General features: G+C 38.5%; 1 protein-coding gene across 25 annotated transcripts in view; it reads left to right on the top strand.

Moving 5' to 3' along the window:
• Window positions 1–12,655, top strand: part of NAV2 (neuron navigator 2) — a 425,654-nt gene that overhangs the window by 283,182 nt on the left and 129,817 nt on the right. For 24 of the 25 annotated variants that reach the window (XM_083840326.1, XM_083840308.1, XM_083840331.1 and 21 more), the window contains 2 exons: window positions 570–843; window positions 5,963–6,120. In XM_083840326.1, the coding sequence (XP_083696452.1) occupies window positions 570–843; window positions 5,963–6,120 (432 nt within the window). Of the gene's footprint in view, window positions 1–569; window positions 844–3,552; window positions 5,526–5,962; window positions 6,121–12,655 lie in introns of those variants that run through there. The other variant, XM_083840323.1, reaches the window with a different exon arrangement.

Genomic DNA, 12,655 nt, shown 5'->3' with positions numbered 1-12,655 from the left:
TACGTCGGATATCCATTCTGTATTAGCTTGTGATAGTATCAAATTGCCAATTATCTGGTTTAATACAGCAGTCTTGCACAATAATCATGTTTTCTAGTGTATAACTTGCACCAGATCTTCTTAATGGAAATGATTAGTCTGATGTTCCAGAAATGATACAATGCAGTGTGGTAACTGAGTAGTTTTTCCTCTTCATGCAAATTTGGGACTGTGAAATTATTTACAGCATGATGTTGTTAATGCATTTGTTGCTGTGTTTTTTGTTGTCTTTTGTTTGTTTTAGTTACTTCAGTTTAAAGGAACTGTTTAAAGGAATTCTCTTTTTAAGCACACTAACGTTAACGCAGAAAATAGCAGAAATGGAAGACGTCTATTGCAGTCACTGCAGGGGAAAACTTATTTATTTGTAGTTGGTGCTCAATGGTAATCAGCTGTAATATCAATGAGATTTGCAGAAAGTCTGTCATGTATTGAAGGAAACGAGTTCAGATGGTGTTAAGAAGACTGCACTGTCAAAAAGAAACAACAGCTGATGGCTGATTGAGTAACTCTTGAATATTGCCTTACAGAAATCAGGAATGGGAATCTAAAGGCCATCTTGGGCCTTTTCTTCAGTTTGTCTCGATACAAGCAACAGCAACAGCAGCCACAGAAACAGCAACCACAACACCATCCATCCCAGCAACCTCCCCCAGTGTCCCAGCAAACAGGGCCTCCATCTCAGTGTCAAGTCGGGCTACAGCAACAGCAGCAACAGGTGCCAGCTTCACACCAAACTCAGTGCCAACAGCCCCAGCAAGCTGCACAACATCAGTTAAAAGCACAACCAGAAATGCAGTCAAGGTGGGAAAATTTCCTTTTTTTTTTTTCATTGTTTGTTTGTTTTTCTTCTTAAAGGTCTTCAAGAGTCAAAGAAACTGCTTTCTTTAGTTCTACTCTAGAATAAAGTCAGTGTTGGAAATCGAATGCTGGGTAGCAATTGACTTCACACCTTTGGAAATCAAAACACGTGCTTAAATATTTTCTCCATGCTAGAAGTACTCGGTTCAATGAGTGCAGAATACCTGCAAGACCACCGTATTTTATAAGGATATTTTTCTCAGCATTCCTTTTGCTTCCTTCTACTTGCAAAACATATATATCCTTGCTATTACAGAGTATATACTTCAGACACGTGAAGACCAACTGCAGTTCTGAGTTTACGAGAATATTAGTCCTCACTAAGAAATGGAAGGTTCTGATAGTTGTAGAAGAAATAGAGCTCATCACAACTGGTGATGGTCAAAATCAAATCTAAGTTTATTGGTCAACAAGAATAAGTTGCTGGCTTACATGAAAAAAATGTTCGCTGTTAGTGTTTGTTGGCGCTCTTAGATCAGAGTATAGGTAACAGAGGGGGGTCTTTGTATCTTGAAAGTCTTTAATCCTACAGGTGTTCTTTGTGGGTTAGAATAAAAGCCATTGATGAAGGCAGTACTAGTGTGAATACATTTACAGCCTTCTGCTTATCTGACCGTTCCACTGTTAAGGGGATGAGCATTTTAGTGGGAATAAGTGGGCAGGATGAAAGGCTGAAGTCATATTTGCTACTCTCTTAGTGAAAGCTTATTTGTTTCAAAATATCACAGGTTAAGTTAAGGCTGATTGGTGTTAAGATAACACATATCGGGGTGGACACTAGCGTAAGTGCTGCTTTATGTGGTATATAGAGAGCTTGAGTGAGGCCTTCTAAGAGAGACACTACTCTGAGCTCGTTTTGGTTTGCTTATGTTTTTCGTAATGAACCATGCTTATCTTAGATGGAAATGGCATTTTGGTGTAATTGAAATATAGTGTTGCTACAGCATGTATAAACTTGTGCAGGATATAATTACTGTAAAACAAGGATGTATTTGGACATATTTCTCTGATTTTGGTGTAAAAAAACGTAAGATGTATGGGATCATTGAATATTGCTTTAATATTTTCAGTCCATTGTGTGGATTGTGCTGGGTTTCAAGCAATTTAAAAATAACCAACTTTGAGGCGTTAAATGTCATAATGTGTATATATATACACACACACGTGCACTTAGTATATAGTAAGCTGAAATTGCTCAGATGCTACAGAAAATCATATATAATAAGTTGAGGAGCTGAAGAGTAATACAATGTGAGTTTGCATGCAGAATTGCATCTTCATTACTTTATGAAAATTGATTTTGACCTAAAGTTGTAGTTAGGCAAGAAGGCTCTTTTTCTTGAAATTTATAAAAGCTCCTTACTCCCTTAAACTAGTTACTAAATTCAGTGGCATAAAAAAACCAAAAAGTTTCTGTGCTCAATGATGTCTTCCACTTTTTCTTTCCTGTCATACAGTGCATCTCCCAGGGACTCATCTCAAAGCAAAATCATCCGATTCACTCTTGGTCAGAAAAAGTCTTCTAGGTTAGCATTTCTTCATCTTTCGCAAAGCATGAATAATCCTTTTGCAATATTTTTGGATGCATGCGTAGGGTTCATGCTGAATATATTTACTTCCTTGTTTGTAATCAGGCATCTTAAAAGCAGCTGAAACATGCAAGTATTGGACCAATTTTAACTTTTTTCTTTTCTTTTTTTTTCTCTCCAAGGCATGGCCCACAAGAAAATAATTTTGTTTTCTTATCCTTACGAGCTTTTGTTTTTGAGAACAAAACATGGTTCTGGGAGTGCTCTCCCCACTTTCCCCATCTGTATTAGTTGTATTTAGATCTGCATTATTGAAACTAGTAGCGTCAGGCTAGTGCTGTCCCAGCTAGTAAGTGGACCATACCTCGCACACGCCATGTGAGCCCAAACAGCATTGTGTGGGTGTTTCCATTGGAGCTCCTGCACTCCCCAGTGTTCTGAAGCTGAGAATATCTAATCTCCCTGAAAATGATTAATAGGTATTTCAACTTATTTTTTGTCCTGAATCCCACCTTGGTTTGCATGCCAGCCCCTATGGCCATTTCATCTCAGCACTCATAAGGATTGCTGTAAGTGTTACTAATGTGGTTATTAATCTTAACTTTCCTTTTATTACAGTTATATAAAAAAATGTTTTATGAGGATGCTTTATATAGTTCTACATTATTAAACTATTCTGTATGATTTTTGCTAAGCTGGTGTACCATTATTTATGATTGTATTCAGCTTGGCAAGTTTGTATAGATTGTTAGTTATGTGTAATTTGGATTTATTTCCCCCGTCTTACTTCTTTTACGACAACAGTGAAGGTCTGCATTATAACCCCTGTTAAAATGTTCCCTGTTTCCTTTTTGTGTTCTCTCTTGATCATGATTATGACTTGACAGTTCGTAGTTGCCTAGAGGAGATGCTGAAGAGTAGTAACAGAGAGTGTCCTCTGAGCTCGGTGCCCTGTCTGCGGCTGCAAGAAGCCAGGAACATCTCCCTGCACCTAGATTTTTTTCCTAGATTTCACAAATGCCACTAAAATATTTTGGCCTAAGACCAAAAGTATGGGCTAAAAAGATCAGTCCGTTAAACTACAGGAAAAAAAAGTAGGAGAGATTATACTTTCTTCAAGAGTTTTTCTTAGCTCATATGTTTTTTATTCTCTGTGTTTTTATTGGCAGTGACAGTCCTGATTGCGTTTAAAACTTGCCACTTCTTGAGTGGTCACAAGCTTTGAGTAGCTTCCTTTACTTTAAAATGCGAGATTTGCAAAGCCTGCATGGCCATGTGTGGGGAGCCTTTTCTCCTGCCCATCATGGGGACATGTGCCTTGCCTCCTGTCAGACACTAGGAAGCTCCCCTCTAGTACTGGGTGCTCTGGTGGCCCCGCTGCGGTGCTCGGCCCCTACTCGCAGTGTTTCGTCCTTCTGTAGAAACTTACAGCTGAGGTATCTTGTGTGTTCTCCCTACCCATGAGAAACCTAGCTTGTTTCCTATGAAGCAAAACGAGCTCTTAGGGAACTTTCTTGTCTCAATGCCCCCCCCCAATGCCCCCCAAGACCTACAGAAGAGCAGCGTGGCAGTTGTTACGAAGAGCAGTTGTTCCTTCCCCTGCGATATCCCTGCTTCTTCCCGCATAGTCTCCTCTACCGTGGTGAAGCATCTCTGGGGGGTTCCCATTTGCACTTTCCTGCAGTTACGGCCATGTACAACTTCCTAGCACCCCCCAGTGTTGAAAAAGGATGCTCTTCCTGGCTAAATTGAGGGGCTTGTCTAAAAGGCTTCAACAAAGTAAACCTCAGAACCATGATGTGCTGTGACAGATCTGCGGTGATTTGAGTTTGTGAATGATTTTTTGCTTTCGTAGTTGAATGATGCCCTGATGTTTTTTCCCATTTTGAGCTTTGAAAGCATGTGCATGCAGCTGCTGACGTTTTTGTTCTTTTCCTTCATGTTTCTTTCCCTATTTCCTATTTCTTCACTAGTCTTTGAGAAGCCAGTTTGTTTAGGAAGTGCTGCCAGACTCCTTCCTGGCTTCTTTTCCTTCCCATGGGCACAGCAGTGATTTGGTCTGTTGCGTCCCCATTCTTGCAGATAACTGGGACTTCTGCATTTCAGCCTATTATTGGCACAGGTTATTTAAGACAAATTGACTATTTTATTTTATACAGAACAGTGCTAAAGAGATTCTTCTGTACAGAAAATACAAAGACAGCACAGAGAAGTCCCCTTCAGTGCTACTGTATGTGACACGAACTGATACTATCTTTTAATCCTTAATGTGATCTTGTTGCTTTTCAAAACTGTGAGCTGTTTCACTAATTCTCTTCTGTGTGGATTTTGAGTAACTAATAAATCTTTCAATGTTTTATATTTCATCAATTTGGAATGTGGAAATATGCTCATTGGCGCACAAAATACAGTGCAGACATGGCAACTGCGTGTATAAACATTGACTTTGAAGGACTCAAGCACACACATTGTTCTGAGATGCGATGCCTGTGGCTTTCCTACTCATCAGGCTTTTTAGAAAATTCTACCAGTCCCCTTTTGCCTGAAAAGCATGCAACAAGTATCCTTTCCTGTCTACTTGTTCCAGTATCTGAACTGCCTTTTTTTCTAGGTAAATATCTAAATCTTTTAAATATGGGCTACAGTAAGGAAATGCAAAATTGGAAAGTCCTTCCCTGAAACAGCTTGCTGTGCCATCCTTTTTCAGTTTAAACGAGAAGCTTATACCTGCTTACTGACTATGTGGCTGCCCTAAGAGGGGAAACATAAGCTTTGTGTGATTTTATGGGTGCAGATTAAATCCAGTTAATGTTTTGCTGGGCTTGGCCATTAGGCTTTGTAGCTTTCAGACCACAGCTGTAATGTGCTTCCCTACAAGGAAAAAGGCAGCCGTATTCTATCTCATTGTTATTTCCAAAATAAGCGTAGCCCTGTTCAGCAATCTGGTCTAAGAATAGTAGTGTCTCGTTTGGCCTTAAGCTTGCAGCAGTGCTATTACTGCACTGAATATACTGCAGCTATTTCTGATTTACAAGATGTACAGCAAGTGACCATTAATGAAAGCTGAATCATGGAAGAAGGAGCTATATAGAGAAGGTCTGATTATATCACCTTACTCGGTGGGAGGTAGTTAAGTATATTCTTTGTTGAGTCTATTAGAAACAACTTAACTGTTTGCCAGTTCTGCTATTAGTCAACGTAGGCAGGAATTTTAGAACTGGATCCTGAAATTTTTTGAGCCAAAAACTCTCATGGAAAGATATTAAAGTATCTGACTAAATGGTTTTGGTTCTCTCTTCTTTTTTTTTTTTTTTTTTTTTTTGCCTGATGTGAAGCAATTCAGACTTGAACTGGTTTACCTTGTATTTTTCATCTAGGATGATTTTTTGATTTGTTCTTTCATAAGGACAAAGACCTTAAAAAATATGTTGGTGGTGTCGATCCTTTTCTTTTCAGCTTACTCATGGTATTCCACAGTTGCTTTCTCAGAGTTCTTCTTTGTATATCTAATCTTATTGTAATTCTTTCATCAGGCTTCCAGGCCCTACCACGAGGGTGTCCGCTGCAGGCAGTGAGACCAAGACTCGTGGTTCTATTAGTGCCAACAATCGACGCAGCCAGAGCTTTAACAATTACGACAAGTCTAAGCCTGGAATTCTCCCCCCAACACCAACAGGTAGCAATGAAAAAGGTGAGTGCTTGAATTTTTTGCATTCTCAGTTTTTCTGAATAGTGGTTTTATTCAGAGGAAATTGCATTTTCCACTAAGTTCCAGAAGTTGTAAGAGTATCTCAAAGTGGTAAGGGGCTCTTTGCAAAAACAAATCCTTATAGAGCTTTAACTTGATGTTTACTCTTACACACTTCTAAAATAAGTGGTGCGTTCTCCAAGTAAATTTTTAATAAACGTTTCCACGTGACTGAGGCTGATAAGTTTTTATTGTGACTACACTGGGAAGAAGATATCATTTCTACAGCAGGCAGTAGGCAAAGAAAAGGTGTAACAGCACATATGGCAATTATATATGAAAGGGTAGATGAATGATTGTTTCTCATATACCTAAATATATCTGTACTAATAAGGATTAAAAGGTGGTTAAAAACAGGTTAAATACTAGCAGTCATGAAGTTTTAGCGTGCAGGTGCATTTGAGTTCTTCCCAAAATATACTTAGTTTAAGCATGTTTTCAAAAGGGAAATCAGTCCCTCTGGATCAGAGCTGGCTTCAGTGACTACCTAGTGAAAATCTTTTTTTGGATTTCAGTGTCAATCTAGTTTAAATTAATGGCAATCGTTTTACTAATTTCATGTTTTCTTGATCAGCCTCTTGTAGAACTACAGTTAGGAACAAAGCACTCTCCAATGACAGTATTTTATAAAATGAAAATTTCTATTGTCATCTAAGTTGACTCCGGTATAGATAATCAGATTATTTCTAAACTTGTGGAATCCATTGTATTTTTCTAGGTAACTTGTCATAAAAAGAAATTTCCCCACCAGGTCTTCAGTTTATAAAGTTCAGTACTCCTGATACCTAAAAAGCAGATTAGTGAAGGAATGTTTGCCTGGACATCCTTCATATTGTCATTTAGGTTTAGTTCTCCTTCTTAGCATAATGTAGAAAAAAATAAATTCACTGTTTTTAGTTATTGTTATAAGTAAATAACAGTAACTTAGCTCCTTGGCAGAATTAAATTTGACAGTTTATAGAAATTTAGATTATAGTCATTAAAAATGGTAGTGGCTTACAGTGTAAGCAGTCTTTCTTTTTCTCCTAGATTCTGTAACTCCTCCTTTCTTGTTAATTCTTTAGTATTTTTGCTCTCACTTCAACATATTGGCTCTATCATTGTCTTAACCATCCCTCTCACCAAGCAAAAGCTACTGGTGCTGACAGCAGTGTGGTGTTCATCTCTTCCTTCTCCCCAAGATAACTCGTCCTTTGTAAAACTGACTCCACAAGCTTGATTGCTTTACAGCATTTACAACTTTGAATTTTTCTGTGGTAACTTTTTTAAGATTTACCGTCTGATTTCAGTAAAACGTAGTCATTTCTCAGCCATGAAACCAAATGATAGCTTGTAACTGTGTCCTTGCAGAATACCGTAGTATTGATACTATCAAGGGATCTTTTTATTTCAGGATGAGCAGGATGATTTATTGCTCATCTCCCTCAGAATGAGCTTCTACAAAACGTCACAGACAGGATTTTGTTGGCTTGATACTAAAAAGGAAAAGTGTGTTCAAATCTGCTAAAAGAAGAAAAGTGTTAATGTTCAAGTGAGAAAGCTTCATAAACGGCCTGGATGTGTTTAGCTTTTCATTTTTTTAACAAAAAAACTTTTTAGCAATCTGCATTATGTTTCAAAATGGCCAAGAACCTCAAAACAACTATCATATCTTGGTATTAAGCCTGAATAAAAACAAAGAAACCCTAAATAAATTTCAAAAATATAACAGAAGGATTTGAGCCCCGAAGGACTGTCTGTTTCAAAAGAGACGTGGCATGAAGAGCCCTAGATGCTTTTAAACCTGAAAAGGGATTTTGGTGATATTCTTACCTGATTTGTTATTCTGTTTGAAGATGCTCCTGAGGCAGCCCTCCTGTTCATTGGCATGAGCCATGCACAGGCTCTTCCCAGCTAACGGGGGTAGATACCCCCTACACCAGAGTCTCTTAAAATATCAGCAGAGTATAGCTGGCCTGGGTTCTGTTGCAACAGTTAACAGAAATTATTTTTGTTCGAGACTGAAAGAAATAAAAACTAACTGTAAATTATAAACAGAAATTTAATTTCTTATGTAAGTCTTCAGTAGTACTTGCAGCCTCTGTTTCTCTGATTGTTCAGCCTGGTATGCCAGTCAAGGACAAGGAAAGGACACCATGTGGTGGGGTCTAAATGGCATTGGTCTGTTGGGACCTCTGAAGGCTTGCTCTGTTTTAGGGAGTTTCCTTTCAGGAGGAAGATACTTGGTCCTTGAATGCTGTAAAGATGACATTTACAATATAAGAAGCAGCTGGCTTTTCTTGAAAAAGCTAAAATCCTTCTTTGCTAGAACTGAGGTTATGACTTGCTGTCCTGAAGGTACACACAAAAGAATAGCTTCAAGAAAAACTGGCGCTGGTGAAACAGGCTTTTTCATTTTGTGTCAAAAACAGACAAAGGGGAGTAGAAAATTAATCCAACAATAAGGCATTTTGTTGAGTAGTTTGACAGGAATGGAAAATGACCACTGAAGAGTTCTTCGATGTTTTTGTATGATAAATAGCACCATTTATTTTCCTTTCCTCCACTATTGTCAAAGGTGCTTAAAATACATTATTTAAATTTTATTTCAAGAGTCATGTAGTGTAGGGTTCGAAGGCAGGAACATGATGTATTTTTTATAAATGTTGCCGAGAAACCGTGTCTATGGCAATGCATCAGAAATGGCGAGTACTGTGTTCTGTCTGTACTGCTGCTTTTTGAATGGCATTTACTGACTTTGTGTCTATTCACTAAGTTAGTAATCTGACAGAATTCATTAGCTCGGGTTTGTAGCTCTGAGCGCTATAATGCGGCATTAACCAGCAGAGTTTTGGAGGACATGACTGGTGAAAACTGAGTAGATTATTCTAGTCTGCTACGGTCAAATTGTTGGCTTAGGCTGGCAGCTAATTCTGTGCCCTTAACAAAGTCGTTGCCCTTACAAAGATAGATCCATACTGTGTTTCAATACTGTCTTCTTGCAGCCATTTGGCAGTGTGCCTTTAGGCTCAAGTCTCCGTGTTGTATGTGCATAACTTCTGTTAACAGTAGTGAGTATTTTGAATGAGAGAAAAGCACTGGGCTGACTCAACTTGCCTGTAGTTCTCGTGCTTGTTTCTTTTCGGGAAAATGTGTTTTTCCTTCTCCAGACCCTCATGCCCTATGCCTGAGTTTAATTTTGGATTATTACCCTATCTAGCAATTACAGCCCAAACCATAGAAGTGAGGGCATTAGAATTGATGGAGCCTTATTTTCCTGTGAGATATTTCCCCGGTCCCCCTCGTCAATACCAGGCCTTGTGCTGGTGTCCCCTGGCTCCTGGACGGGTGAGGCACGGCGAGCGGTGCGGCCCGGCCCGGGCGTGCATCGGTTGGCTGGGCGATCGGTACCTGTGTACGGGTGGGTGGTAAGCCGGCAGCTGCCGTCAAGAGAGAACTTGAACTCTCTTGGCTTCCCCTCAGCTTACCAAGATGACTAAATAAGGCAAGTCAAGTGCTGGTTTCAGCCTTGACTTTCTTTTCTTCGTTTTCAGAGAAAAATCTTGCCGTTGGTCTTCTGCCTAGTTCCTCTCTCTCACATACAGAGAAATAACAGTCATTTGTCAACTGGGAAGCTTGACTATCAACTGTTTAGGCAGACAGCTCTGCAACACTCATTCCTCATTGTAATCCATCTCTTCAGTAAGATAAAGTGGTTACTGAAGAAGCATACACGATAATCTGCTTCCTCTCAGTGTTGCAAATGCCTGAAAGAAGTTTTAGTTGGTTTTTTGTTTTGTTTTTGAGGTTCATGGCCTTTATATGTTGCATAAAATACTCAGAACTTTGGTTCTGGGAAAAAAAATTAAAAAAAAATCCAGTCATAAATTATGGCCTTCCAAAAAAAAGGGCTTATGTAAGTTGAACTTGACCTTTACTTAAAAACACAGTCATGACATAAAGTTGGTTTGCATCCATGAGAAACAAAACCAGTTGGTCTGACAAATTTTTGGCTTATTTTACATTAATTGTAACATTGCCAGACAAGTTTATTGTCAAACTGCTAAGACAATTCAAGTTTTCTGACCCATATCCTGAAGTTTGCCTAAGGAAATGAGACTTACACGACCATGTTGTGTGTCAGTCAGCTCTCTTGTGGTAAATTTTGATCCCTTTACACAGTACTAGCTCTGTTACGTGTTTTTGGAGAAGGAAACGGGAGAAAAAGAAATCTGACTGTTTTGGCAGACTGTTTTGGCATGAGTGATCACTTCATGATAGAAGGTAGCCTTTGGTGTGTTACATTTGAATAGTTTCTTACAAAGTAGGATGTAATTTGCAGCCTTTAAATAATCTGTGGCCTTTCTCTCCAAATGCGAACTGTCTTGTTAGTCAGTCGTCTGTGTCTTGTGGCAAAGAAAGTGCATTAATTGAAACAGAATACATCAGAAATGAAAAGGACAGTAAATGGAGCATGGAGGAATAGCTAGCTACTAGAAAATAAATAACCTAGTTGTTGTTTTTTTTTTTTTTTTTAATATTCCACTAGTCAGTTAATGATGAGACCACTGGTTTTCAAGAAATCTAGAAAGGATTTATGTAACATCTAAAACTATTATGCTGTTGTATAACAATAATAGATTCTTGGATGCATGCAAGCCAGTGTGTATGTTGAGATATATGTGTACTCTTAGCAAAGGAGTACACATAAGGAGATATTCTCTATCATAAAGACCTGGAATGTTGCAGGGCTTTGCTTATCCTGAACGTTGGGAACTGAATTGATTTTGCCAGATGACATTTGCAAACATTGAAAGAAATTGGAGTGTGAAGTCCAAGTCACAGAAATAAAGCTGACTGTAGCTCCCAGTGTGCTTCTGAAGTCTCCTGTGATCGGCTCTGAGCACAGAGGAAGAAGCAGTTGGTGTACTCGGGCCGTTTCCTAGATAGAAGGATGTAAATACAAGGGTTGATGAAAACTGTGGGTCTGCCCTTCGCCCAAGAGTACGCAGGCCAGTGTAGATAATGAGCATGTTTTAAAAGCACTTTTTTTTACTTCTTTATTTTCAGAAGAAAAAAGAAGCTGTGGGAGATGCTATATGTAACAGACTTCTGGAGATTTTGCAGTTGAACTAAAACCTTTTTTGCAAAGCTAAGTTCAGCTTTCTCTTACAAGCAAGGATGGATGGATTCAGAGAAAAATTCTGTGACATGAATAAATGTAACTACCGTTGCTTTAACACATAGGAAAAACATAACAGAAATACATCAAGTAGGATTTCTGAGAAAATGAACTATTCACAGACACTTAAGTAGATATAGATTTATTTATTTTTTAAAGTCCTTCTGGTTGTGTGCACACTACAACGTTTGGACAAATAAGATTTATTTGTTGTGTGCCAATAAGAAAAAAGAAAAATTCACACCTCAGGATCCTTGTCATGCCTAATGACAGACTCATTCGATTTTTATATGGTTTAATTTTCCATGTAACAGTCAATAATTGAATGCTAACAGATAATTTAAAATAATACAATATTGGTACGCTATTCTTTTTGGATTTTTTGGAGCTTTATGAAAATAGCATTTGCAGTATACATGTGGTCTTTCTCTTGAGCTGTAGAACTAATTGACAGCTGCTGACAGTTGATGCTTAAGTTTTTTGCGTGTAAAATGATAGGGGGACTGATTTTGTTTGTTTGTTTATTTAGAAACCTGTTGAAATCTTGCAGCATTAAATCAGTGTCTAAACTTTTGGCTATTCACTTCTGGAAATCTGTCAAATCTAAAAATCTCAAAGCATTCAAAAATGAAAATAAAAATCAGTTTGGTAGAAGTCATTAGAATATACGTCTGCTGAAATGCATAACTTACAATGATTTATGAAATTAGAATGTGTTAGGATTACACATGTAATTTCCTGTTCATTTCAGCACCTGTTACAGACTTCATACTAACTGATTCAGTATTGTAACTCTGGTGTGTCTACATGTGTTCAGGAACTGCATGCTTTTCATGTGGTGGTATAATTTGTCTGTCGTGGAGTGAGGTCCAGATCTAAGAAGATCTTCAGGAATCACTGTGTGCTTTGGGTGTATAAATCCAGGGGTGAGATCTTCAAGGCTTCCACTTAACACCTTAAGTACTTAGAAGTCCATGAGCAACTGTGTTTACAAATTGGAACTTCTCTAGATGCTTAGAATTCCAACAGTGATCACAAGAGATGAGTGAAAGAAGTGGTTATCTGTGGCCCTTGGGTAGGGCTACCATTTAGCAGGTGGGGGTCTTGGGCTTTCAAACAATTTGGAGGGCTGTCAGTCAGACACAGGAACTAAGGAACCATCTAGGAGAAGAACTCAAATTTCCTGTCTTCCAACCATTTTGTTCCACAGAATGGTGGTACTCTTCTGTGTTTCCATGGACTTTGCATATCTTTTTTTTTTTTTCTTTTTAATGAAGTGGGATAGCTTCCTGCCAATGTCAATGCAATTATCGCTTC

Source organism: Anser anser, assembly GCF_964211835.1.
Source record: "Anser anser genome assembly, chromosome: 5".
NCBI classification, from domain to species: domain Eukaryota; kingdom Metazoa; phylum Chordata; class Aves; order Anseriformes; family Anatidae; genus Anser; species Anser anser.
This window is presented reverse-complemented; position numbering and strand designations above follow the sequence as displayed.